Below are 27,580 nucleotides of genomic sequence, written 5' to 3'. Positions count from 1 at the left end.
AGCTAAAGTAAGTAAATTTGTAAGTGGCACGGAATTCCATTCTGAAGAATATACCCAAGAGAAATGAAAAACATATCTACACAAAACCTTTTATTCAAATGTTCATAGCAGCATTATTTATAATGCCTAAAAAGTGGGAACAAAATGTCCATCAACTGATGAATGGATAACCAAATGTAGAATCTCAATATAATGGCATATTATTTGGCAATGAAAAGGAATGAATTACAGATATATACTACAATCTGATGAACCTTGAAAACTTTATGCTAAGTGAAAGAAATCAGTCACAAAAGACCATATATTGTATGATTTTATCTATAGTAAATGTCCAGAGCAGGCAAATCTATACAGACGGAAAGATTGGTGGTTGCCAGGGCTGGGAGTGGGAGCAAGGGTTTATTGTAAATAGATGTGTAAGAAATTTTTGGGGCGATATAATTTTCTAAAACTGGATGTGATGGTGAAAATTGTATAACGCTATAAATTTGCTAAAAATCACCAAAACCTACACCTAAAATGGGTGAAATTTTGTTATGTAAATTATACTTCAATATAGTTGTTAAAAATACCCCTTCAAAACTTGAAATAAAGTTGGCTTTCTTAAAAATAGGCCAAGTTTACTGTGTGGCATCACACATACCCCTGACACAAGGCTATATAGGCGATATGTGTACCCTGGTTTGATAATCATGGTTATAGTGTGTTTCAAGCATCTCTTTATTCTTATTGTTTGACAAAAGAAGGAGATGCACTTAACTCATTAACAACATCCTAATAATCATACTGCAAAGAGAAGGTTGAAGTAAAAGATCATTTTAAAGGAGATAATGAAATGTCCTTATGTCTTAGGTACAATAAAGATTGACTGGAATCAAGGTCTTCCAGCTTTATATTGTTACTGGTCAACTTTATTATTTACCTTTCTTACATTATAAAATAATCCATGATGGGCTCAGTGATACTATAATGGTAGCAGTTCCTCTCTTTGTAATGAAATATGTAAATAGATCATACTAAAATTTTAGTTGAACAAATATATCAATGTTCATTTACGTCCACCATTTTTTCTCCCAAATCCAGGCATACTGTATGTGAAAAGTTAGTATATGACAACTAAAATAAACCCCAGAAACAAAAACTTTTATTGGAATATTTTATTTACATTTTATATTTAAAGAGAATCAATACAAATCAGTATATATTTACAGCACTTCAAATCAGTGTACAAGAATGCAATGGTTTCATCCAGTCTACATTTAGCAGACAAAAATACATGTCTGTTCTGTTTTTGCCTTAAATTCTGCTAGAATTTGTACAGGAAACAAAACTTTAAAATAAAAGATAAGCAACACGGAATACAAATAAAGTACATTTTAAAATAGCTCTATTTAACTTTGGTGGATGAAGCTTCAAACTTTATATTAAGGCACCTGGAATTCTCCCCGCCCCCCATCTCTTTTTCAAACACCAAGAAAATGCATTCACAAAATTTATAGCTACATAGACAGAATTTTAGTTTATCTCATGTAATTTTAGCCCATTTAGGTAAAATGTAAACTCAATTTTTAAAGTCAACATTTTTTGTTAACATTTTCTATAGACTAATTCCTGCAGACTAATTCATACACAAGACCAATGACCAATTTTCATGACTGACTTCTTCTCTCATTATCATTTTCACACAGTAGGGTAATATATATACTGTGCTTTTGAAAATCTCACAAGGAAAGTTTGAGAAATAGTTCTACCACAATTTTGTAAGAAACCTTTTTATCCATAATCTTGTGTCAAATTGGTGTCACTACTATACCAATAGATTCAGTCCATATTCTCTGATAAGCTATGTTCAACACTCACATGAAGTACATTTAGCCTAATTTTAAAAATAAGAAATGTTTAAAATGAATATTTTGCTTTAATCTTGTGCTATCAACTTACTGTAGCTTTAAATAGACATTTCATGAAGTACTAACCTAAGTTTGCATTGCTTTTTACATTACAATTCCAGATCAATATAAGCACCTGGAGAAAAACCCTGACACATATAGCCCAAGCTAAAGTAGTAGTATTTCAATTAAGATACTATCATAAAATAAAGTGATTAGAGCTATTCCACATTTTAAAAGCAACAACTGTTTTTAAAGAAAATTGTTGTAAATGAAATACATGACTACTTGAAGTGACTTTTGAGTGTTTGAAAATGTTTGAGCTATCACCATTGAGAGGCAACTTGCCTATGAAAAACATAACAAGTTTGTGGAAAAAGTTAATAGGTTAAATATTTAAGCCATTTAATTATAGCATAATATTAGTCATCTCAGCACTTTCAGGTTCATTCTTATTGTTTATCCAATTCATTAATAGTAAACTAGGACCTGATTGGCAGTTCTGTTATTACTAAAGATTCAAGTTTTCTATTGACACAGATTTTATGATTTAATTTCTTGAACAGCAGTCTCTTGATGAGGAGTTTCATCTTCTTCAAAGGTTGGGTTGTCAACATGAGGAACTACATCCACTGCCACAGAACTTGCTTCATGGTTTACCAGCTGTAGGTTTTCATCTTTGAAAAGAAATGAAAATTTTAGGATAATTTCACCCCTATCTTCCTTTCAGATATAATTCAACACTCAATTCCAAAAAGGCTTTCATGTCCAATTCTACTCTGATTATTACATTTATTTCCTGTCCCTTCTGTAATTATATAGTTTATGCTATGTCTTACATAAAGCATACATGTTATTATCAATACTGATTTACAACTACTCTTTTGTTGATGAGTCATGTTTGTGGGCTTGCTTCTACCTAATTATAGCCTCCTTAAGAGCAAAAATGAGGTATTTTGTCTCTTCACTATTCTAAATATAACAGCTCTCAAAAACCTGGCGAATCATTACCATCATTGGGGGAACTTTAAAAATCACCTGTGTTTCACATACATAAATAAATAAGTAAATAACCACGAGTGGCGGGATGCCCCCAAATGGAATACCAACAATAACAAATGAAACTCTGTATCACAAAATGAATATCTAACCATCTGAAGAGGGTAGAGAAGAAAATAACTAATCCAAGTAACTTTGGAAAACAGTATTTTGTCCATATCCTATAAAACAAAAGACAAAAGAACTGTACCCAGTTTGGTGATTTTTTTTTTCACAGCAGGAGTGTGGGTTAGCAATGATTAAACTGTTTTATGTGTATTGTGAGAGTAAACAAATAATATATAACAAGAACTAGGTTTCTCACTGTTGGAAAAAGGAATTATAAATAAGGTAAGGAAGAGGGGAGAATAAACCCTGTGGTGTTGGCTTGGAATCATATGTTTAAATATAAGCTCATTGTTTTTCATATATATACAGATAGATAGATATAGAAATAGATGTATAATGTGGGTATACATGTATGTGAGTACATATATTTACTAACTGGCCCTTTATATAAAAAGTTTGCCAATTCCTGACCTAGAATATACTGTGGCACCAGAAAGTAAAAGTGCTCAAAAAAAAAACCAACCAAACAAACCCGATGGGGACATTTTGAAAAGACACAGATGCCAACATGTTCCCAATGGCCAAATCTAACACAATCTGAGCAACGAGTAATCATAACAATAATAGAATAGATAGAAGACACATCTATAAATCCATAATATTATAAATAAATGAATAAATAAATGGGAGATAAGGGACAGTTCTTCATATAGAAACTTATCATACAGCAAACACTAGAGTAATTATTGCAAACAAGAAGCATCAATAGATGGTAAAATTAGTTGATGAAATTATGAAGATAAATAGGATATTTGCATAGTTTCAATGTGTCTCTCTACAATATACTTAATAATCATCAAGTAATCAAAGTTACAATCACCAGTAATAAGAAATGGATATCATGTGTCTCATAATATGAGGCATTGAGAAGGGCATACCACCACTCCCACTGGTATTCTTACCAGAAATGGACAATGGACAATGAACTTAATCACTAGAAAACAGCAGACAAACCTAAATTGAGGAACATTCTACAAAATAACAAACCAGTATTCTACAAGAGTGTCAAGGTCATGAAAGACAAAGACTGAGGAACTGTCACAGATTGGAGACTAAGAAGCATGACAATCAAATGAAATGTAAGATCCTGGGCTGGGAAAAATGACATTAGTGGGTTAAGTAGTAAATTAAGTAAGGTCAGTAGTTTAGTTAATAGCATTGTATCAATGTTAATTTCCTGGTTTTGATAACTGTATATGGTTGTAGAAGATGCTAACATTTATAGAAGATAAGTAAACAGTATACAGGAATTCTTTGTAGTATTTTTAAAACCCTTTTGCCCCATAATGTAAAACATAGGATAACTAAGAATGTAAAAAAATGTGTATCCTAAAGTATGAACCACAATGTAAGCACAGATGTCACCTTGTTAGAAAGCTATTGTCTTAGACGCTGCACATCACGTTAAGTAAATATGATGTGAATAGGGTGTAAGGGTATCGCTGTGGAAGGGAAAAGGTTTTGTGGTGGATGTGTGGGAGTGCTGTATATTGCATACATGAATTACTGTGGTCTAGGGCTCCTGTGAGGAGAAGCTCAATAATTAGGGGGGAAAAAAAAAAAAGATAGGATGTAGAATTTTTTCCAAGTCAACACGTATTCTTTATCTAACCTTTAAACCCATCGCTATATGCCATTCCCTAGTAAGGGACCCTGACATTATATTGGGCTTCAAATTTCGGGGAGTTCTGGATCACAGAGTGTTTCAACAATGGCAATGGATGGATACTTGTATAGGATACCATTGACAGGTGATATATGGCTGACAGGAAGCTGTACAGAACATATGTCCAGGATGCATGGTAATGCTTGGATATACTCATAGTGGCAACAATTAAAAACCACAGCAGGGGGGGTACTGGGTTCCTGGCCAGTGGTGCTCTGTCGTGGTCCCTAGGGGAGCAGCGACAGTCTCCCAGGTGCAGTGGCGGGGACCGGGAGGGAGTGAGGGTTCAACAGTGAGCCCCTGACGCTAATGACTATGCTTGTGAGCTGATAAGCCTAAAATAAGAACAAGGCCTAGAGCAGCACTGTGCCTGGGAATTTCCTCCTGTCGGCCTTCATGTTACTCAAATGTGGCCAGTCTCGAAGCCAAACTCAGCATGTAAATGCAATGCCTTCCCCCCAGCGTGGGACATGACACCCGGGGATGAGCCTCCCTGGCACCGAGGGACCACTATCAACTACCAACTGATGATGCAACTGGAAAATGACCTTATATGGAAGGTTCAATGCAGATCAGCAGAATATCCCTGTCTACATAAAATAACATGACTTTAAAATGCTGTTTGACCTAATGTAAGGGGGAAATGGAAAGGAGAAATGAGTTTATATGGCTACGAGTCTCTAAAAAAGAGTCTGGAGGCTGTCAGAAGGATTGCCCTTATGCACAACTGAGCAGAGTCTGAGAGACAGATAAAGCAGATACAACCCCCAGATATTGGTTCCTTTGAGGGCTAAAGAGACCCATGGGAGTTATGATCATGGCCAATGGGGTTAACTACCAGGTCAGATGGCCCCTCTTTGTGTTTTTTTTCTTTTTTTTTTTCTGGATCTAATCTTTTTTTAAAAAAATTATTTATTTATTTATTTTTTTAAATTACATTAAAAAAAAATATGAGGTCCCATTCAACCCCACCGCCCCTGCCCCCCACTCCCCCCGCAGCAACACTCTCTCCCATCATCATGACACATCCATTGCACCTGGTAAGTTCAAGATGGCCCCTCTTTGGAAATGGTGTTTATATGTGATGAATCTGGACTCAGATGGGATCTCTCTTCATAAGACTTTCATGCTAATGTGCTGGAGGTGCAGTTAGTGTTGGGGTTTAAGATATATTTAGGGGATTTGAATCTCTGGACTGACAATGTGATAGCCAGGTCCTGAGCCTCAACAGACTCCAGCACCTACAATCTGATTTATTGGACTTACCACACTCAGCTAAGATGGAGTTGAAGAAGGACAACCACCACACCATGGAGCCTAGAGTGATTACAACTGAAAGTGGGAGGATTGCATCCAGCATCCATGTGGAATCTGAGCCTCCTATTGACATAGAGGAGCAATGGACACAACCAATCCAATATCCACATAGAAGAGGTGGCATTGGATTGGGAAAAGTGGACATGATGGCTGATGGGTATGGGGAAAGGCAGGAAGAGATGAGAGGTGGAGGCGTCTTTGGGACATGGAGCTGCCCTGGATGGTGCTTCAGGGGCAATCACCGGACATTGTAAATCCTCACAGGGCCCACTGGATGGAATGGAGGAGAGTATGGGCCATGATGTGGACCATTGACCATGAGGTGCAGAGGTGCCCAAAGATGTACTTACCAAATGCAATGGATGTGTCATGATGATAGGAACGAGTGTTGCTGAGGGGGGGGGGGGAGAGAGGTGGGGTGGGGGGGTGGGGTTGAATGGGACCTCATATATATATTTTTAATGTAATATTATTACAAAGTCAATTTTAAAAAAAACCCTTTTGCCAGTCTGAAATTATTTCAAAATTATAATTAAAAATACCTATGCTTGGGCCCTACCTCTCATGGATTCTGACTTAACTGGTGTGGTGGTTTGAAGCATATGTACCCCAGAAAAACATGTTCTTAAATGTTATCCATTCCTGTGGGTATAAACCCATTGTATGTATAACCTTTTGATGAGGCAACTTGAGTTAAGAGGTGACCCACCTCATACAGAATGGGCATTAATCCTATGACTGCAGTCCTTTATAGACAGAATGAATACAGAAAGAGAAAGCCACAGAAGCAAGAAGCTGAACGCAGTTAACCTGTAAGAGAAGACAGAGACCAGCAGACAGTGCCATGCGCAGAGAAGCCAAGGATTGCTGGCAGCCAGTCTTTGGGAAGAAAGCATCGCCTTGGTGGTGCCTTGATTTGGACATTCTCATGGCCTCAAACTGTAAGCTAATAAATTTCCATTGCTGAAGCCAAGCAATTTCATGGTATCTACTTTGAGCAACCTATGAAAATAAAACAACTGATCTAGGGTACAGTCCAGGCATCAGGAATTTTTAAAATCTCCTCAGTGTTTGTAAAATAGAGTCAGGGTTGAAAACTAGTGCTCTCATACACTGGTTCTCAAACTTCAGTCCTTGGACAAACATTGACTGGGGGAACATGTTAGAAATTAAGTTCTCAGGTCCCATCCCAGATCTACTGAGTTAAAAACTCTGGTGATGGGGTTCAACAGCCTGTGTTTCAACAAGCCTTCCTAGTGACGCTGCTGCATGTTTAAATTTAAAAAAAAAACATGCATTGCTCTAATAAAACCTAGTTCAGTAATGTGATGCACAGTAGGCAAATAATTATTCAATATACACGTGAACTTATCAATTATGTGTTTAAAATTTTATGCAAATCAGCTATCGCCAAAATAATAGATGGTTTATATGCAAGATCCCCAAACTAGTAATTCATAATAGCTAAAATGGAATCTATTCTAAGAAATCAGTCATTCAACACATATTTGAGTATTTTCTATGTGGCAAGCTGTGCTAGGTGCTGGGTCATGAATAACCAAAGGAACTAAAAAGCTAAAAAGCTTTAATGTAATTCAGTTCAATCAGTGCAAAGATAGAAGTTCTATGGAAACAGTTAGGAGGTCCACACATGTAAGTGAAGGAAGGCTACTCAAATGAGAGTGAGTCTTAAAAGAGGAATAGGAACTAGACTAGGTTTCCCCAATATCTTGAGAGTGAGAAGAGAAGAGCAGAAGGAATGCACAGAAAGCAGATAATGGCTTGAACTATGTCTGTGATATTAAGGTAGGAAATTAGTTGATGATTTGACTAAAAGGATGTAGAATCAACAGAAAGGGGAAGAAGGAGGAATCAAGAATTTCTCTAGTTTCTAGTTTGGGACAGCTGCGTGAGTGGTACTACATTCATACAGAAAGAGGAATATGCATCATCATTTCAGTTGCTTCTCAAATTTTCTGCAAAATCTGTTCTGCTTACTACCCCTCACAAGAGTAGAACATGCAAAAGGTATAGTTCAGAACTTCTTTTTAGGAGTACAGTACTAAACTGAATTATTCTGTACCCTTTCATTTAACTTAACAATCTTACACAGTTAAGAGAGCAAAATAATGTCTGGGCAAAAAGGAAATGATTCTCATTTATAGGTAGAATAATCCACAGATAACTGAGATTCTTATGACTATTTAATACTCTAAGTCATGCCTGAAGATTAGATTACAAGGAATATGAGGCTTGTTTTAGCATGGTAGTATTTCTTGTGACATCTTCAGAAATGGTACTTAAGGCACTGATAAGCGTACAGAGGGCAACAGTTTAGTCCTATGAACCTGAAACTTCCACAAGTCACTTGAGAATTGGTTTATCGTCTAATTCTATGTTAGATCTAGATTATTGGAACATGAGAACTGAGATAAAAACTTTGAAACCATGGGGAAAAAACATGAGAAAGGCTTGAAGTTTAAGAAAGGGGAAATAATTTTCATAGGGTTTTTCTCTTTCTAGGGAAAAAAGTAACAGAATTCCTTAAAATTCCTCCACTGGTACCAAAGAACTAAGTTCCAATACTAATTCACAAGACATTTTAAAATAATATATTTACTTTTAGTTTCTACAGTTTGTTCATTTCATGGTGAAGAGCCAACAGGTGATAGCACATACCATTCTCAAACACAGTTTCCTACTGTGCAAAGGATGGGTTCTTGAGTTGTGCATAAAAAAAAGCTTTTGTAAATTGAATTCTATGTTATTATTTCAGGGTCCCTTTAATTAATTTCTGATTGATCAGCAATAAACAATGGCTTCTAAAGTTTAAGGTTTTTCCTCATCCTCTGTAAGTAGTAAACCAAAACTTAAACGCACAAGCACTAGAGAGAAGTTTTCCAATAACTCTTTTCCTTTCGTCAATCATCTCCATCCCAGACAAATTTCATCTGTTTTAAGTATATTTGAATATTTGCATATTAAGTTAATGGAAAAGCACACCATGTATTGGATCATTTTAAGTAGGAAAAAACTGGAATGTGTTATTTGGATGAACAGAACATATATAAAAAGCAGTGATATTATGAAGGGCCTATGATCACAATGGACCACTAGAGGATGAGAGGGCATGTTCACTGACCCTCAGTATGGTCCTTACTTGCTGACTGCACATGTTCCTCCAGAGGTGGATCATCTGCTCCCTGTACTGAAGCATATCCAGATGAAGCAGTCTCACTGTGATTATCCTCTTCATGAGGAGAGGTGCTATTGGAAGTTTCATTGGATACAGGGGCCTGTAAAGACACCGATCCATCTTCAACATCCACCTTTGGAAAGCATTTGAACAAATTAAAAGACTTTCAGTAGACATGCTTTTCTGTACTTGATAGATCATTACAAAGTTTCTTGATAGGGGATTCACTACAGTGAGGGTTCTCAGGGGCCATGACCCCCAAGGGGTCCATGGAAAGATTTTAGGGGGTCTGTGAGCTTGAACTGAAAAAATCAAATTATCTTTATTTTCTCTCACCTCAAACTGAAATCTAGCATTTCCTTCACTTATGAATGTATGCAATAAATTACAGTAGTATTCATTTCACCTGACTGGCAAAGGGGTCTGTGGAATAAAAAAGATTAAGAACCCTGCATTAGAGCAATGTATCCTAGTGTTTATATCCTATCATTCCTTTTGATGATCACAAAAATCTCTTGCTGGCCTCAGCCAGAGCAGTTAAGAGTAACTGGGTCCACGAATGGAGGGAACGATGCAATAGGCAGATCACCCTCATATCTGACATGTTCATTTACATAATCCCAGCATTTCCTAACATAATGCCTGCTACAAGGTAGGCACTCAAAGGGAAACAAGTTTCATGCTATTCCCCGAGGAGAATGGAGAATCACTCTCTTCTGTGTATCTCCTTCAGTCAAGAAGATTTTATTGAGCTTGACTTTCTGTTGTGTATACTGTGAAAACAGGTAGTTTTTTCCTTTAACAAATATGGAATAAATAGTTTAATATTTAATATGATTTTTCAAATGTAACATGTTCATTTAACTATAAGTTTTGCCATTATGCAACAATAAGAAAGTAAAAAACAGAAAGGGGTATCAGAGGCCAAGTTGGCAGCTTATATGATCATCACTTCAAATTCTGACCAAATAATAAGTATATTTGCAGAGAGGGAGAAAGAACGAAAATAGAGGCAGTCCAAGATGCCACTTCACTGTGTCTGAGAGGTAAAGATTTCCAATTTTAGGTATAAACTGCTATTCTGGCACATTAAATAGGTAAAAAGATTTCTTTTCCTGTAGGTCCAGGTGCATAAGTAAGATACTGCTTAAGTTCCTTCATTTATAAATAGTGTAGAAATATTTACCTCAATCCCCAAAGCTTTGAGTATGTCACATTTGCACATGGGGCAAGTCCTGTGTTCTAACAGCCATGGATCAACACATGTCTTATGGAAAATATGGCTAATTAAGGGAAAACCACATAATTTAGTTATTAGATGTGAAATAGCAACAACAATTTGCCTAATATACTAATGGGTTACCTGTAATTTTAATCTTTTTTTAAAATAAGATTTCATTGAAGTATATCATTCATATATATAAATAAATGTATAGTAAAATTTGTGAATTTAAAAAACAAACATGCATATCATCGTACAAGGATCCTTTATATCTCCCCACCACCAACACCTTGCATTGTTGTAAACACTGGTTACAAACTATGAAAGAGCACTGTCAAAATATTACTGCTAACTATAGCCCATATCTTACATTTGGTGTATATTTTAAATTGATGTCTTTTTTTCTTTTAAATGCTATTACAGAATTAATACTAGGAAGGAGTTTCAGAAGCCTAAAATTTGCAAATTTCATAATACACTACATTTAAATATAAAATCTCATTAATTGAGCTTCAAAAAACTATTTTCAATACTCATTGCTTGGAAAATGGCTATATGACATCTGACATAAAGACTCTGTTCAGATTTTGGATCTTAAAAAATTGTCTTGTCATTTCCCAAGTATAAAATGGTACAGTCATTTTAATAATATAGTTCAATATAGTGTGTGTGTAAAACATAGTACTAATACCTCAGGCAATATGATATATTTCAAGAAAGCCACTATTTAAGAGCTATAAGAAAGAATGTTAAGAACAACATTCAGAAGAGGGGTGATAATAAAAACTAAAGAGGGAAGACTTTGAAATAGGTGCTCACTAGCAGATTTTGATTTTTTTTTCCTTAACAAGGTTATTAGTCAGAATGAATTTAAAACTAAATGACCCAGTACTATCTTAATATATATGTATATATAATTTTTGTGCTGGCTGGGTTCTCAGTTTTCCAAGGAATTAATCTAAAAATTGTACCTTTTTATGGAAACATTATATAAACAATTAGACATATCAATTTTCAGTATTATTAAAAAACAAGAATTCTTCTATTTGTAAATGAAAATATGTTTAAAAAACTTTCTTTACATGAATTTGTAAACATTCAAAATAGTTTTCTCCTATCACAACTACTATTGTAGGTTAACTATTCTTATTGATGATGTAAAGGAAAATCAAACTTACTTGCAAGTTAATATGCGCACCAAATCATTTGGTTTGTACAGTTCAATGCATACAGCACAACTATCTCCATCAGGACCGATTTCCTGCAAGCAAATAGTTTATTGTTACTATGATAGATAAGAAAATACATGGAACAGAACAAGGTCAGAATCTGTATGTATTTATTTATCAATAGCATAAATTCTTCTATAAGAAGGAACATCATATCACTAAATGACTATGTAACTGTAAAGTTACAATAAGCTATTTAAAATTATTTAGGCTTTAAAAAGGTAAAATAATAATGCCAGGCAAAATAGAAACAGAAAAAAGAGAAGCATGCAGCACAAACTATTTTTCCTGATTTCACAATTCAAAATGCTATTTGCATAAGTTCTATAGCTAGGCTATTATTTTTTAAAGTTATTTTATTAAAAATATTTATTGGAGAAGTAAGCATATAAAACAATCATGGATAATGTGCAGAATTCCCATACATCACCTCCCCCTCCACCATCACCTTACATTGTTGTGAAACATCTGTTACAGATTATGAAAGAACATTATCAGACTATTACTACTAATTGTGGTCCATAACTTATGTTTGGCATATTTTTTCTATATACTCCCATTATTAACACCCTGTATTGTCTATTTGTTATAGATCATGAAAGAACACTCATAATTATACTGTAAACCAAAGTCCATTTTCCACCACATGGCTCACTGTGTTATACAGTCCCATGCCTTGTACAATCCATCCAAAGAATATACTTGGTGGCTCTCACTTTCATCACTGAGTTGTGCAGTCATCACCTCAGTAAATTTTTAAATGTTTTCCTTGTCCAAAAGAAAAAATCCCATACCCCCTATTATTGACCCTAAGCGTTGATATACTACCTTCTTTGATGCTGATAAAAGAATATTACAATATTTCTGTTAACTATATTCCGTAAATTACATTAATTGTATTTTTCCCATCCCATGTATTACCATATTCTTACCACCTTGTAATAGTGTCATATATTTGTTCTAGTTCATACACGAATATTCTTGTATTTGTACTATTTTTCCTAACTATCTATCAATTTATTGTATTTTTACATTCTTATATTTGTACTATTTGTATTTTTACTATTAACCACAATCCTCATCCAACTCTGGGTTCTCTGTTATTCAGTACCTAGATTATTCTCTAGGTTTCTTTGATTTGGGATTTACATGCCTAAATTTCTCTTTTCAATCACAATCCTATTTATAAACTAGTCGTGTTAGCTATACTCACTACAATTTGTTGCAATAAACTCTACCCATTTCCATACTTTTACAGTCAAGCTAGGTAAAAATTCTGCATACGTTAAACATCAATACCCCTTTATCAGCCCTCCTAATATCTCCTAGTAACCTATATTCCATGTGTTTATTCTTTTGTATACTCTAGGTTTTAACTCCTTGTTGTTTGTTCTTCGTATTTAGTTCATATTAGCGAGACCATACAGTATTTGGCCTTTTGTGCCTGGCTTATTTTACTCAGCATAATGTCCTCAAGGTTCATCCATGCTATCATATGTGTCCGAATTTCATTTCTTCTTACAGCAGCCTAGTACTTCAACATGTATATATACCACATTTTGTTTATCTGTTCTTCAGTTGATGGACACATGGGTGTTTCCATCTTTTGGCAACTGTGAATAATGCCACTATGAACATTGGTGGTAAATGTCTGTTCGTGTCACTGTTTTCAGTTCTTCTGGATATATTCCTAGCAGAGGGATTGCTGGATAAGGCAGTTCTATATTTAGCTTCTAAGAAACCAGTAAACTGTCTTCCACAGTGGCTGCACCATTTTACAATCCCACCAACAGCGAAGGAGTGTTTCTATTTATTCACATCCTTTCCAGTACTTGTTTTCTATTTTCTTAAATAATGGCCATTCTAGAGGTATGAGAAGATATCTCATTGTAGTTTTGATTTGCATATGCTATTCTTTTTTTTAAAAACTAAGGTATAATTCACATATAATACACACAGCAAAATTCACAGTGTACAGTTATGCAAGTTTGACAAATATATACAATGATTTAATACACACCACAATCAAGATATAATTTTTTTAAAAATCCACAAAGTGCAAAGTAAATATGTAATTTAATATTTATTCCTCAATTGCTACTTACTTGTCCATTTAATAAATTTTGCATGGCTATTCTTTAAAAAAAAAAAGATATATAACAGTTCTATTATCAAACAAAATCCAACATACCCCTTTGTAGTTATCCTCTCTCATCACCAGCCCCTGGTACCAGTGGTCCATTTATAGTTCCTATAGTTTTGCCTTATTCAGAATGTCATATAAATGGAATATTGTATTATCTTGTCTTTTGAATTTGGCTTCTTTCCCTTGACATAATAGATTTGTGATTAATCCATGTTATATCAGTAGGTTTTCCTCCCTTTTCATTGCTGAAGAGTTTTCCATGATAAGATCTACCACTATTTGTTTATCTATTCACCAGCTGAAGGATATTTTGATCCTTCCTACTTTGGGAATTATGAATACAGCTGCTATGAGAAAAAGTATACAGGCTTTTTGTGAACATAGGGTTTGTGTGGGTTTCCACCCACTGAAATAATACTCTATGACCACATGAACACATTCATATGGTTCCATATAGTTACAGAGAGGCATGCCCCAGGTGCACCTTTCCCCACACATGCCCCAACCACTGACAGCCTGTACCAGTGACCTTCCCATGCTATAGATGCCAAAAGAACACCCTCATAACTGTATTCTCTACTACAGTCCTCTACCTCCCAAGAGTTTACTTGTTCCTTCCTCCAGCCCTCCCCCTAACTCTATGGATAGCCCAAAACATTCCCCAACCCCACTCACACTCATATTCCAGCATCTTTGACCCCACTCATGCTGCTGCACCACCATTATGCCAGTCCACTGTAAACCACCACCCTTATCATAGATTCTGCCTAGATTGAGCATTGGTTCATTACTCTTTACTCCCTTTCTATCTCCTGATAACCTGTCTTCCAGACTCAACCTCAGTGAGACTGTTTAGAATCCTTAGTGCATGTAGCAGTTTGATATTATTGAAGAAATCCAAAAAGAAATACTGTTTGTAAACTGGCCATTTACTCTGGGCATAAAAAACTTAGTTCATAAGTTTTACTTTTGCTTGATTAATAATGATTAAGGGGCTCACTGTTGAACCCTCACTCCCTCCCGGTCCCCGCCACTGTACCTGGGAGACTGTCGCTGCTCCCCTAGGGACCACGACAGAGCACCACTGGCCGGGAACCCAGTACCCCCCCTACTGTGGTTTTTAATTGTTGCCACTATGAGTATATCCAAACATTACCATGCACCCTGGACATATGTTCTGTACAGCTCCCTGTCAGCCATATATCACCTGTCATTGGTACCCCATACCAGTATCCCTCCATTGCCATTGTTGAAACACTCTGTGATCCAGAACTCCCCGAAATTTGAAGCCCAATATAATTTCATGGTCCCTTACTAGGGAATGGCATATAGCGATGAGCTTAAAGGATAGATAAAGAACTTGGATAAAGTTAGATAAAGAACTTAGATAAAGAATGTTGACTTGAAAAAATTCCACATCCTATCTTTTTCTTTTTTTTTTTTCCCCCCCCCCCCTAATTATTCAGCTTTTCTTCACAGGAGTCCTAGACCACAGCAATGTATATATATAATATACAGCACTCCCACACATCCACCAGAAAACCTTTTCCCTTCCACAGTGATACTCTTACGCCCTATTCATATCATATTTACTTAAAGTGATGTACAGAGTCTGAGACATTAGCTTTCTAACAAGGTGACATCTGTGCTTACATTGTGGTGCATACTTTAGGATACACAGTTCTTTACATTTTTAGTTATCCTATCTTTTACATTATGGTTTACATTATCAGTCTGTCATCTCCTATATGTTATAGTGTAATATTACATGTTTTATATCCACCCTTGTGTACTCTCAAGAAACTCCTCTCTTACCCCCCATTTACTTTGGTTCCACACATTTAACGTCCATTTTCCCTTCCACCTTGGTGTCCTCAGTGATAGCCAACCTCCGTTTCCTGAGGAGCCACTTCCAGAGATAGATGGAATAGTGTTCAGGTCCTAACTTACTCAACTGCCCCAATGCCCTGGGAGCCACCCTTTCTCTCGAGGGATACAGTTCCCTCTATTTGATGGCATTAGTCCTCCCCAGGATGTGGGTCCACCCCCACTCTCACTACTTGGGTTTCTACCCCATGGTGTCACCCATTCTGGCAGAATGAGCATTTAGACATTCCCCAGGAGTCCGTCCTGCATCAGACCCTCCCCTCCGAGCATTCTAAACAGGTAACCCTCTTTATTATATTTTGATATGATTTTCTCGGCATTTTACTCTCCACCAACACCTGACCCTCTCCTGGTTCGTATGCTACCCCTCCCTCCGCCCACTTTTGGGCAATGTTACCCATCCGTCCCTCCCCAGCCACCCTCAAACCCGCAAAGCCCCAAGCAAAGGCAACCCCTTGCCCCCCTTTTATCTCTTCTTTGTGTTCATACTTACCACCATCTCGTCTTAAATTCCACCCCTGCAGACATCGGCTCCTATCCTTCCTCCACCCTCCGATTTCCTGTAAGCCTATCGTTCAGTCTCTTGCTATCTAGGGCAGCTTGTTTATCTCATATCATTGAGGTCATGTAGTATTTGTCCTTCAATGTCTGGGTTGCTTCACTCAACATAAGGTTCTCAAGATTCATCCATGTTATCACATGTGTTTGTAGTGTGTTTGTTCTTACAGCCGAGTAGTATTCCATTGTGTGTATATACCACATTTTATTGATCTACTCATCTGTTGATGGGCATTTGGGTTGATTCCAACTTTTGGCAATAGTGAACAATGCTGCTATGAACATTGGTGTACATATATCGGTTTGTGTTCTTGTTTTCAGTTCTGCTGGGTATATACCCAGCAGTGGTATTGCTGGGTCATATGGCAAATCTATGGCTAGTTTTTTGAGAAACCGCCATACTGTCCTCCAGAATGGTTGGATCCTTCTGCATTCCCACCAGCAGTGGATGAGTGTTCCCCTTCCTTCACATCCTCTCCAGCACTTGTATTCTTCTGTTTTTTTCATAGCTGCCAATCTTATGGGTGTAAGATGGTATCTCATTGTAGTTTTGATTTGCATTTCCCTGATAGCTAGAGATTTGGAACATTTTTTCATGTGCTTTCTTGCCATTTGTATTTCTTCTTCGGAGAAGTGTCTGTTTAAGTCTTTTTCCCATTTTTTAAATGGGTTGTTTATCTTTTTATTTTCAAGATATAGGAGTTCTTTATATATGCAAGGTATAAGTTTCTTATCAGATATATGGTTGCCAAATATTTTCTCCCACTGTGTGGGCTCCCTTTTTACTTTCTTGACAAACTCCTTTGAGGTGCAGAAGGCTTTAATTTTGAGGAAGTCCCATTTATCTATTAGTTCTTTTGCTGCTCGTGCTTTTGGTGAGATATTCATAAATCCATTTCCTATTACAAGGTCCTGTAGATGTTTCCCTACACTGCTTTCTAAGGTTTTTATGGTCTTGGCTCTTATATTTAGGTCTTTGATCCATCTTGAGTTGATCTTTGTATAAGGTGTGAGATGGTAATCCTCTTTCATTCTTCTACATATGGCTATCCAGTTCTCCAGACACCATTTGTTGAATAGGCCACTCTCTCCCAGTTGAGAGGGTTTGGTGGCTTTATCGAATATTATGTGGTTGTATATGTGAGGTTCTATATCAGAGCTTTCAATTCGATTCCATTGGTCTATGTGTCTCTCCTTATGCCAATACCATGCTGTTTTCACCACCGTGGCTTTATAGTATGTTTTGAAGTCAGGTAGTGTGATTCCTCCAATTTCGTTTTTCTTTTTCAGTATGTCTTTGGCTATTCGGGGTCTCTTTCCTTTCCAAATAAATTTCATAGTTAGTTTTTCTAGTTCCTTAAAGAAGGCTGCATTGATTTTTATTGGGATTGCATTGAATGTGTAGATCAGTTTTGGTAGGATAGACATCTTAATAATGTTCAGTCTTCCTATCCATGAACAAGGAATAGTCTTCCATTTATTTAGGTCTTCTTTGATTTCCTTGAACAATCTTGTATAGTTCTCGGTGTATAAGTTCTTTACCTCTTTAGTTAAATTTATTCCTAAGTATTTGATTTTTTTATTTACTATTGTGAATGGTATTTGTTTCTTGATTTCCTCCTGATCTTGCTCATTATTGGTGTACAGAAATGCTACTGATTTTTGCGCATTGATCTTATAACCTGCGACTTTACTAAACTCATTTATGAGTTCTAGAATCTTCGTTGTAGATCTCTCAGGGTTTTCTATGTATAGGATCATGTCATCTGCAAATAATGAAATTTTGACTTCTTCCTTTCCAATTTGAATGCCTTTTATTTCTGGTTCTTGCCTCAGTGCTCGAGCAAGTACTTCTAAGACAATGTTAAATAGGAGCGGAGACAGTGGGCATCCTTGTCTTGTTCCTGAGTTTAGAGGGAAGGAGTCTAGGATTTCTCCATTGTAAACAATATTGGCTTTAGGTTTTTCATATATACTCTTTATCATGTTCAGAAAATTCCCTTGTATTCCAACCTTTTGGAGTGTTTTTATCAAGAAAGGGTGCTGTATTTTGTCAAATGCTTTTTCTGCATCAATAGATATAATCATGTGATTTTTTTCCTTCAATCTGTTTATATGGTGTATTACGTTGATTGATTTTCTTATGTTGAACCATCCTTGCATACCTGGGATGAATCCCACTTGGCCGTGGTGTATAATACGTTTAATGTGTTGTTGAATACGATTAGCAAGTATTTTGTTAAGTATTTTTGCGTCTAGGTTCATTAGAGAAATTGGTCTGTAATTTTCCTTTCTTGTGATGTCTTTGTTTGGCTTTGGTACTAGGGTAATGTTGGCATCATAGAAGGAGTTGGGTAACGTTCTTTCTGTTTCGATGTTTTGGAATAGTTTCAGCAGGATTGGTGTCAGTTCTTTCCGGAATGTTTTGTAGAATTCACCTGTGAAGCCATCTGGCCCTGGGCTCTTCTTAGTTGGGAGATTTTTAATAACTGATTCTATCTCTCTGCTTGTGATTGGTTTGTTAAGATCATCAATTTCTTCTTTCGTCAATATGGGCTGTTTATGTGTTTCTAGGAATTGGTCCATTTCCTCTAGATTGTCATTTTTGTTGGAATATAGTTTTTCAAAATATCCTCTTATGATAGTCTTTATTTCTGTGGGGTCAGTGGTGATATCGCCTTTCTCATTTCTTATTTTGTGTATTTGCATCTACTCTCTTTTTTTCTTTGTTAGTGTTGCTAAAGGTTTGTCAATTTTGTTAATCTTCTCAAAAAACCAGCTCTTGGTCTTGTTTATCTGTTCAAGTGCTTTATTATTTTCTATTTCATTTAGTTCTGCTCTTATCTTTGTTATTTCCTTCCTTCTTCTTCCTGTTGGGTTGCTTTGTTGTTGTTTTTCTAATTCCTTCAAATGTGCAGTTAGTTCTTCAATTTTTGCTCTTTCTTCTTTTTTGATATATGAATTTATGGCTATAAACTTCCCTCTCAGTACTGCTTTTGTTGCATCCCATAAATTTTGGTATGTTGTGTTATCATTATCATTTGTTTCAAGGTAGTCATTGATTTCTTTTGAGATTTCCTCTTTGACCCACTGTTTTTCTAAGAGTGTGCTGTTTAATTTCCAAATCGTGGTGTGAAATCTGGGCTTCTGTCCCTTGCAAATCTCCAGCTTGACTCCACTGTGGTCAGAGATAATGTTTTGTATGATTTCAATCTTTCTGAATTCGTTCAGCCTTTCTTTGTGGCCTAGCATATGATCTATCTTGGAGAATGATCCATGTGCGCTTGAGAAAAATGTATATCCTGCTGTGTTTGGGTGTAGCGATCTATATATGTCTATTAGATCGAGCTCCTCTAATATACTATTCAGATGTTTTGTTTCTTTGGTGATTCTCTTTTGAGATGTTCTGTCCAGAGTTGATAGTGGTGTATTAAAATCCCCCACTATAATTGTAGATGTATCTATTCTTTCACTTAGTTTTTCCAGCGTTTGCCTGACGTATTTAGAGGCACCCTTGTTAGGGGCATAGATATTTATGATTGTTCGATCTTCTTGACAGATTTTCCCTTGGACTAAAATGTAGTATCCTTCTTTGTCTCTCACAATTGTTTCACATTTAAAGTCTATTTTGTCTGATATTAATATAGCTACTCCTGCCTTTTTTTGGTTATTGTTAGCTTGTATGATTGTTTTCCAGCCTTTCACTTTCAATCTCCATGCGTCTCTGGGTCTAAGATGTGTCTCTTGTAGACAGCAAATGGATGGGTCATATTTCCTTATCCAATGTCCCAGTCTGAATCTTTTGATAGGTGAGTTTAATCCATTGACATTCAGTGTTATTACTATCAAGGAATTATTTGTGTTAGCCATACTTTGATTGGATTTGTGTTTGTCATATTTTGTTTGTATATTTTTTTTTGTCTTTTTTGTTGTTGTTGTTGGTCTTATACTCTCCTCCAACTTTGCCTTTCCTGTTTTTTCCTTTCTTCCTGCAGCACTCCCTTTAGAATTTCTTGAAGGGGAGGTTTCTTGTTGGTATACTCTTTCAGTTTCTGTTTGTCTGCGAATATTTTGAACTCTCCATCATATTTGAATGCTAGTTTAGCTGGATAAAGTATTCTTGGTTGGAAATTTCTTTCCTTTAGTACCTTGACTATATCATACCACTGTCTTCTTGCCTCCATGGTTTCAGAAGAGAAATCAGCACTTAATCTAATTGAGCTTCCCTTGTATGTGATGGTTTTCTTTTCTCTTGCTGCTTTTAGGATTTTCTCTTTGTCTTGAGCATTGGATAATTTGACAAGTATATGTCTTGGGGTGGGCCTGTTGGGGTTTATGACTTGTGGAGTGCGCTGTGCTTCTTGGATATGTACATCTGTCTCTTTCAGTAGATTTGGGAAGTTTTCAGCCATTATTTCCTGCAACACTCTTTCTGACCCCTTTCCCTTCTCTTCACCTTCTGGAATGCCTATAATACGTATGTTTGAGCGTTTTGCATTGTCATTCAGGTCCCTAAATCCTAATTGGATTTTTTCTATCTTCTTATTGACCCCTTCTACTATCTGTTTGATTTCTGATGTACTGTCTTCCACATCACTAATTCTCTGCTCTGTCTCTTCTAGTCTGCTGATATTTGCTGCAAGTGTATTTTTGATTTCTTGAACTGTGGTGTTCATTCCCATCATATCTGTTATGTTTTTGCGTATGTCTGCAATTTCCCCTCCAAGTGATATCTTCATGTTGTTAACCTCTTTCATTACTGCATCAAATTTGTCGGTGATAAATGTTCTAAGATCTTTCATTGCTTGTGCCAAGTTTTGCTCCCCTTCGTGATTATTGGTTTGTTGATTGGATTCAGCCAGGTTTTCCTGATTATTGGTTTGGTTCGTAGATTTTTGTTGTTTTCTGGTCATCTCTTTATTTTGACGAATTTAATCAGTTCCTTAGCTTCTTTGTCTGCTCTTGGAGGTTAATTAGTTGTTATTTTTGCATAGGTGTTATATCTTCTCTTTGTCAGATTTTTCTTCTTATTCTAGTTACTTGTTGTTGGTTAAGTTCACTTTAGAGGAAAGTATTAGTGTTGGGGAAAGGCAATTGTGTAAGCAAGGGAAAAGTGTAAAGTTGTATTGGTGATGTATGTTAACAAAGCAAGAATATGAGATCTGGAAGGATGGAGGTTAGATTCATGTAGATTGTATAGAGTTATAGCTGTAGGTAGAGTACCTTTTATGAAGTAGATGACTGAATTTGGGAGGAATATGGTATGAACTACAAAGCTATTGTTTTCATGAGAGAGGGAGAAAGAAAGGAGAGGTAATAGTTTCAAGAGTGGATAATAGACAGAAAACAGAACAAAGGTATTAGAAATTAAGAGTTAGACACTTTGTGGATCAAAGAACGGGAGGTTGGGGGTGGAATATAGGAGAGACAGTAGATGATAGTGGATATCAAGATGCAGGGGAAGGGGGATAGTGTAGGTAGCCTAAATCAGTTCACACAGAAATGAGGCAGTGGAGGATCGGAAAACCCAGCAAATGTGAGGTGTTCCCTGTAGCACCTATTGTATACTTGAATTAAAATAAAAATAAGTGGAAGATGAGGGACAAGAGGGAAAGAGAAAACCGAAAAAAAAAAACCTAATTATAATAAAGAAAAAAGAAAGACAAGAAGAAAGGAAGAAAGAAAAAGAGGATGGGCAAACGGTGGGGAACGGATAGGGAGAAGAGAGATACAGGTATGCACGTGTCACAATTGCAACACTATCTAAAACAACAACTTCCCCCCGCTTTGCCCTAAAACCCCCCGTCTGTCTGCCCAAATGGGTCTGCAAGCACCTCCCTTCCCACAAACCCCCAGTAGGCCGCCCAGGGCCCACGAACTCCCCAGTACTGCAGATGCTCCAAAAAAAAAAAAAATAAAATAAAATAAAATAAAGTAAAATAAATTTAAAAAAAAAAAAAAAGAACAGAAACCCCTCCGCAGAGGCTTGGACCGGCTCTGCCCGGCTCCTTACACCGCCTCGGCCTGGCCTGGCTCCGCCCGGCTCCGCTCGCTACAGCGGCCCAGCCGGCTCCCGCGTCCACCTCCCGCCACCGCGGCCTGGACCGGCCCCGCCCGGCTCCGTACCCGCTGCGGCCTGACCCGGCTCCGCCTGGCTCCGCTCGCTACAGCGGCCCGGCCCAGCTCCGGCGTCCGCCTCTTGCCACCGCGGCCTGGACCAGCCCCGCCCGGCTCCGTACCCGCCGCGGCCTGACCCGGCTCCGCCTGGCTCCGCTCGCTACAGCGGCCCACAGTTAACCTTGATTCCATGTATTCAACACCTCTTCCCCCGCCCCCCTCAGGGTTCACCATGACAATCAATCTTCATTACTTGAGGGACCATATTCAGAGATACTTTCAAAAATGTTGAGGGCTTGATGTACTTGAATGCCCTAACCCATTGGGAGCCACTGATTCTCTCAGGAGATATATTTCCCTCTGTCTGAGAACATCAGTCCTTCCCAGGATGTGAGTATACCTTCACTCCCATTGTAGGGGTCTCGACCCAATGATATAATCCACTATGACAAAATGAGCACTCACACACTCCCCAGAAGCTTGCCCTTTGTCAGACGCCCTCCCCCCGTAAGCATCCCAAACATGCAACCTTCCATATTAAATTCTCTAAAGAGTTTTTTCTGCAGCACAATTTCAACCACATACCTGACAATCTCCCACGATCAAATGTTCCCCTCACACACCCCAATTTCATGGGCAATCTGACCCATCCTCCCATCCCTAGTGCCCCTAAAGCCCACACTGCCCCACCCGACGTTATCCCTATGCCGCCATTTTGTCCATTCCCTGTACAAATACTTACCTCCAGCTTATCATAGATTTTACCCAAGTAGCTGTCAGCTCACAACCTTCCTCTACCTGCCAGCTACCTTAAAGATTATCATCCATTCTCTAGCTCTCTGAGACAGCTTGGTTTACTTATTTCAGATCATTGAGTTAATGTAGTATTTGTACTTCAATGCCGGTGTTGCTTCAATCAACATAAGGTTCTCAAGATTCACCCATGTTATCACGTGTGTTTGTACTGTATTTGTACTTAGAGCTGAGTAATATTCCATTGTATGTATATACCACAGTTTATTTATCTATTCATCTGTTGATGGGCATTTGGGTGGATTCCAACTTTTGGCAATAGTGAATAATGCTGCTATGAAAATTGGGGTGCACATATCAGTTTGTGTCCTTGTTTTCAGATCTTCTGGGTATATACCCAGCAGTGGAATTGCTGGGTCATATGGCAAATCTATAGCTAGTTTTTGAGAAAGCGCCAAACTGTCCTCCAGAATGGCTGGATCCTTCTGCATTCCCACCAGCAGTGAATAAGTGTTCCCATTCCTACACATCCTCTCCAGCATTTGTTGTCTTCTGTTTTTTCATAGCTGCCAATCTTATGGAGTAAGATGGTATCTCATTGTAGTTTGGATTTGCATTTCCCTAACAGCTAGGGATTTGGAGCATTTTTTCATGTGCATTTTAGCCATTTGTATTTCTACTTTGGAGAAGTGTCTGTTTAAATCTTTTTCCCATTTTTTAAATGAGTTGTTTGTCTTTTTATTTTTGAGGTATACGAGTACTTTATATATGCAGGTTATATATGCAGATATATGGTTACCAAATATTTTCTCCCATTCTGTAGCCTCTCTTTTAACTTTCTTGACAAACTCCTTTGAGGTGCAGAAGGCTTTAATTCTGAGGAAGTTCCATTTATTTATTTGTTCTTTTGCTGCTCGTGCTTTTGGTGTGAAGTTCATGAAGCCATTTCCTATTACAAGGTCCGTTAGATGCTTCCCTCCTTTGCTTTCCAAGGTCTTTATAGTCTTGGCTCTTATATTTAAGTCTTTGATCCACCTTGAGTTGATTTTTGTATGAGGTGTAAGTTGGTAATCTTCTTTCATTCTTTCACATATGGATATCCAGTTCCCCAGGCACCATTTGTTGAAGAGGCCATTCTCTCCCAGTTGAGAGGGTTTGGTGACCTTGTGAAATATCATATGGCTGTAAATATGAGTATCTATATCAGAACTCTCAATTAGGTTCCATTGGCCAATGTGTCTCTCCTTGTGCCAATACCATGCTGTTTTCACCACTGTAGCTTTGTAGTATGTTTTGAAGTCAGGTAGTGTGATTCCTCCAATTTCATTTTTCTTTTTCAATATGCCTTTGGCTATACGGGGCCTCTTTCCTTTCCAAATAAGTTTCATAGTTAGTAGGAGAGGCGGGGCAAGATGGTGTCTGAGTGAGCACACCTCATAATCTCTCCTGCAAAGAAGCGGCTGAGTAGGGTAGGAGTCATGCTGGACTGGGCTGTTTCGGGTGTTTTCAGGGCAGGAGGTGTCAGGATGTTAATTTCATGGGACGGTGACAGGTAGAATTTTGGATCTCTTTCATGGAGATCAGAGGTTGTGGGGGGGACCCTTCCCCCTGTTGCTGGTGGCCTGGCCGCGGCAATCTCTGGGACCTTTATTGTGCTGTGGTTTTCCCAAACCCTGAGTGGGCTGTTTCAGGGGCTTGCAGGAAGTGTCTGGATGTCGATTTGGTGAGACAGTGACAGGAGAGATCCTTGCAAGAGGTGGAATTTTGGGTTTCTGACATGGAGGTCAGAAGTTATAGGCAGAATCCCTCCCCCTAGGGCTGGCGGCCTGGCCGCGGCGATACCGGAAGGCTTTGTTGTGCTGCGGTGTTCCCAGTCCCCATGTTAACCAGATGCGTGGTTCCCAGGTCTTGTCCCCTAAACGCTGGTGGCCCATGCTCCAGAGACTCACACACCTTGAATCTGCAATATCACGGACTTCCCATCCCTGAATCCACCACTCACTGAGGTCCATCTGAGGTCCTTGATTACCCAAGCCCTTCACGTTTTGTGTTTTTTTTTTTTCTTTTTTCTCTCTCCTTGAGCTTAGAGGAGTGTACCAGCTGACTTGGTGAGAGTCTGGGAAGAAAGGAGAGTTGAATCAACTGAGAAAGCCCAATTTAAGTAAACATCCTGGGATAGGAAACTTGGTCTGGGAGAACATGGAGTCAGAAAATCAATTAGACCTCCCCTAGCATACCTAAGCAGGAGGGACTGTAGGAGGTGCTATCCAAGCTTCCAATAGCATATTTGGGGTTTCTGGTGAGGTGTAGGTGCTCTCATGCTGGAAATAAAGAGTCATAGTCTTCTGTGTTGAGTTAGTTCAACAAGGACCTACTTGAATCTCCTACCGGACCTCTCAGGCAGCTTTCCTGCTGCCATGGGAGAGAGAGAAGTGAGGAAGGGAGAAAGGGGGAAGGTCAGATCCCTAAGATTATTATTTAACTGCAAAGAGGATTTCTAGCTTGAAATGTTGGTTCTTTTTTTTTGTCGTCGTTGCTAATATTGCATTGTCTCCTGGTCTTTTCTCCCATTTTATCCCCTAAGGTTCTTTTTCATTTATTTAGTTTTTTCCTTTTTCTTTTTCTTGCTTGTTCCCCCCATTTCTTTGCCCCCCCTTTCTCTTCTCTCTTTTTTTCTTTTCAATCCTTTTCTTCTTTTTTTTCTTTTCTTTTCTTTATATAATAGGTGCTACAGCAAGTGTTTCATATTTGCTGTGTTTCCTCATCCTCCATTTCATCTTTTCGGTGTGTATTGATTTTGGTCACCTACACTATCCCCTTTCCCTATGTCTATCTATCCTCCATCATCTACTGTTTCTCTTACATTCCACCTCCCTTTCTTTGGCCCCCAACTTGTCTGACTTTTTATTTCTAATACCTTTGTTCTGTTTTCTGTCTTTTAAACACTCTTGATATTATTGTCTTTCTTTTCTCTTTCCCTCTCTCATAAAAACACTGCCCTTTTAATTCATACTATTTTCCTCCCCATATTCACTTGACTGTCTCATTATAGGTACTCTACTTACTGCTATAACTGTACACAACTTACATGAGTCTAATATCCATTCTTCTAGATCTCACATTGTTGGTCTGTTAACATATATTACCAATACTACTTTATACATTTTCTTTTCTTACACATTTTGCTATCCCTGGCCCTAATATTTTCCTTGAAAGTGAACTTAGCCAGCAATAAGAAAAAAGAGTAAGAAGAACAAAGTAACAAAGAGAAGAGATGACACACATGAACAACAACTAATTAATCCCCAAGACTAGACAAAGAAGCTAAGGAACTGATTAAACCCATCAAGATAAAATGATGAACAGACATCAACAAAAAACTACAAACCAAACCAATAATCAGGAAAACATGGCTGAAACCAATGAACAAACTAAAAACCAGGAAGGGGAGCACAACATCAGAGAATTAGTTAAAGATTTCAAAACATATATCAGAGACGAACTTAATGAGATAAAGGAAGAGATCAACATTATGAAGAAAACACTTGGAGAGGAAATTGCATCGGAAATCAAACAAAGAGTAGAACTGATCAATAAAAAGATAGGAAAAATCCTGCTGGGACTTGGGGACCTGAATGACAATGCAAAAGGCACAAACATATGTATTATATGCATCCCAGAAGGAGAAGAGAAGGGAAAGGGGACAGAAGGGGTGTTGGAAAACAATGGCTGAAAACTTCCCAAATCTACTGAGAGAGATGGATGTACATATCCAGGAGGCACAATGCACTCCAAACACCATAAAGCTCAACAGGCCTATCCAAAGACATACACTTATCAAATTATCCAATGCTCGAGACAAAGAGAAAATTATAAAAGCGGCAAAAGAAAAAAGAACCATCACATACAAGGGAGGCACCAAAAGATTAAGTGCTGATTTCTCATCTGAAACCATGGAGGCAAGAAGGCACTGGTATGATATAGTCAAGGTACTAAAAGGAAAAAATTTCCAACCAAGAATACTCTACCCAGCTAAGCTAGCATTCAAAAATGATGGAGAGTTCAAAATATTCACAGATAAACAGAAATTAAAAGAGTATGTGAATAAGAATCCTGCCCTTCAAGAAATACTAAAGGGAGTTCTGCAGGAAGAAAGATAAAAACAAGAGAGGCAGAGTTGGAGGAGAGTGTAAGAGCAACTAAAAAGACAAAAAGAGAAGGAAAAATTAGAAAAAAATGAAAAACACAAGTCCAAACAAAATATGGCTAATATAATTAATTCCTTGAAAGTAATAACACTGAATGTCAGTGGATTAAATTCACATATCAAGAGACTCAGACTGGAAGATTGGATAAAGAAATATAACCCATCTATATGCTGTCTATAAGAAACACATCTTGGACCTAGGGATTCAAGAAGTTTGAAAGTGAAT

The 27,580-nt window shown here is 37.6% G+C and overlaps 1 protein-coding gene across 6 annotated transcripts in view; it reads right to left on the bottom strand.

The window, feature by feature from the left end:
- Positions 1-1,142: 1,142 nt before the first annotated feature.
- RNF128 (ring finger protein 128) overlaps positions 1,143-27,580 on the bottom strand; it is a 204,945-nt gene continuing 178,507 nt past the window's right edge. For 2 of the 6 annotated variants that reach the window (XM_058292252.2, XM_058292248.1), the window contains exons 4-7: positions 11,636-11,718; positions 10,422-10,518; positions 9,200-9,368; positions 1,143-2,566 (exon numbers count right to left, since the gene is read on the bottom strand). In XM_058292252.2, the coding sequence (XP_058148235.1) occupies positions 2,433-2,566; positions 9,200-9,368; positions 10,422-10,518; positions 11,636-11,718 (483 nt within the window). In that variant the 3' untranslated portion in view covers positions 1,143-2,432. Of the gene's footprint in view, positions 2,567-9,181; positions 9,369-10,421; positions 10,519-11,635; positions 11,719-27,580 lie in introns of all 6 variants that reach the window. The other 4 variants (XM_058292247.1, XM_058292249.1, XM_058292250.1 and 1 more) reach the window with 4 other exon arrangements.

Source organism: Dasypus novemcinctus, chromosome X (genome assembly GCF_030445035.2).
Source record: "Dasypus novemcinctus isolate mDasNov1 chromosome X, mDasNov1.1.hap2, whole genome shotgun sequence".
NCBI classification, from domain to species: domain Eukaryota; kingdom Metazoa; phylum Chordata; class Mammalia; order Cingulata; family Dasypodidae; genus Dasypus; species Dasypus novemcinctus.
This window is presented reverse-complemented; position numbering and strand designations above follow the sequence as displayed.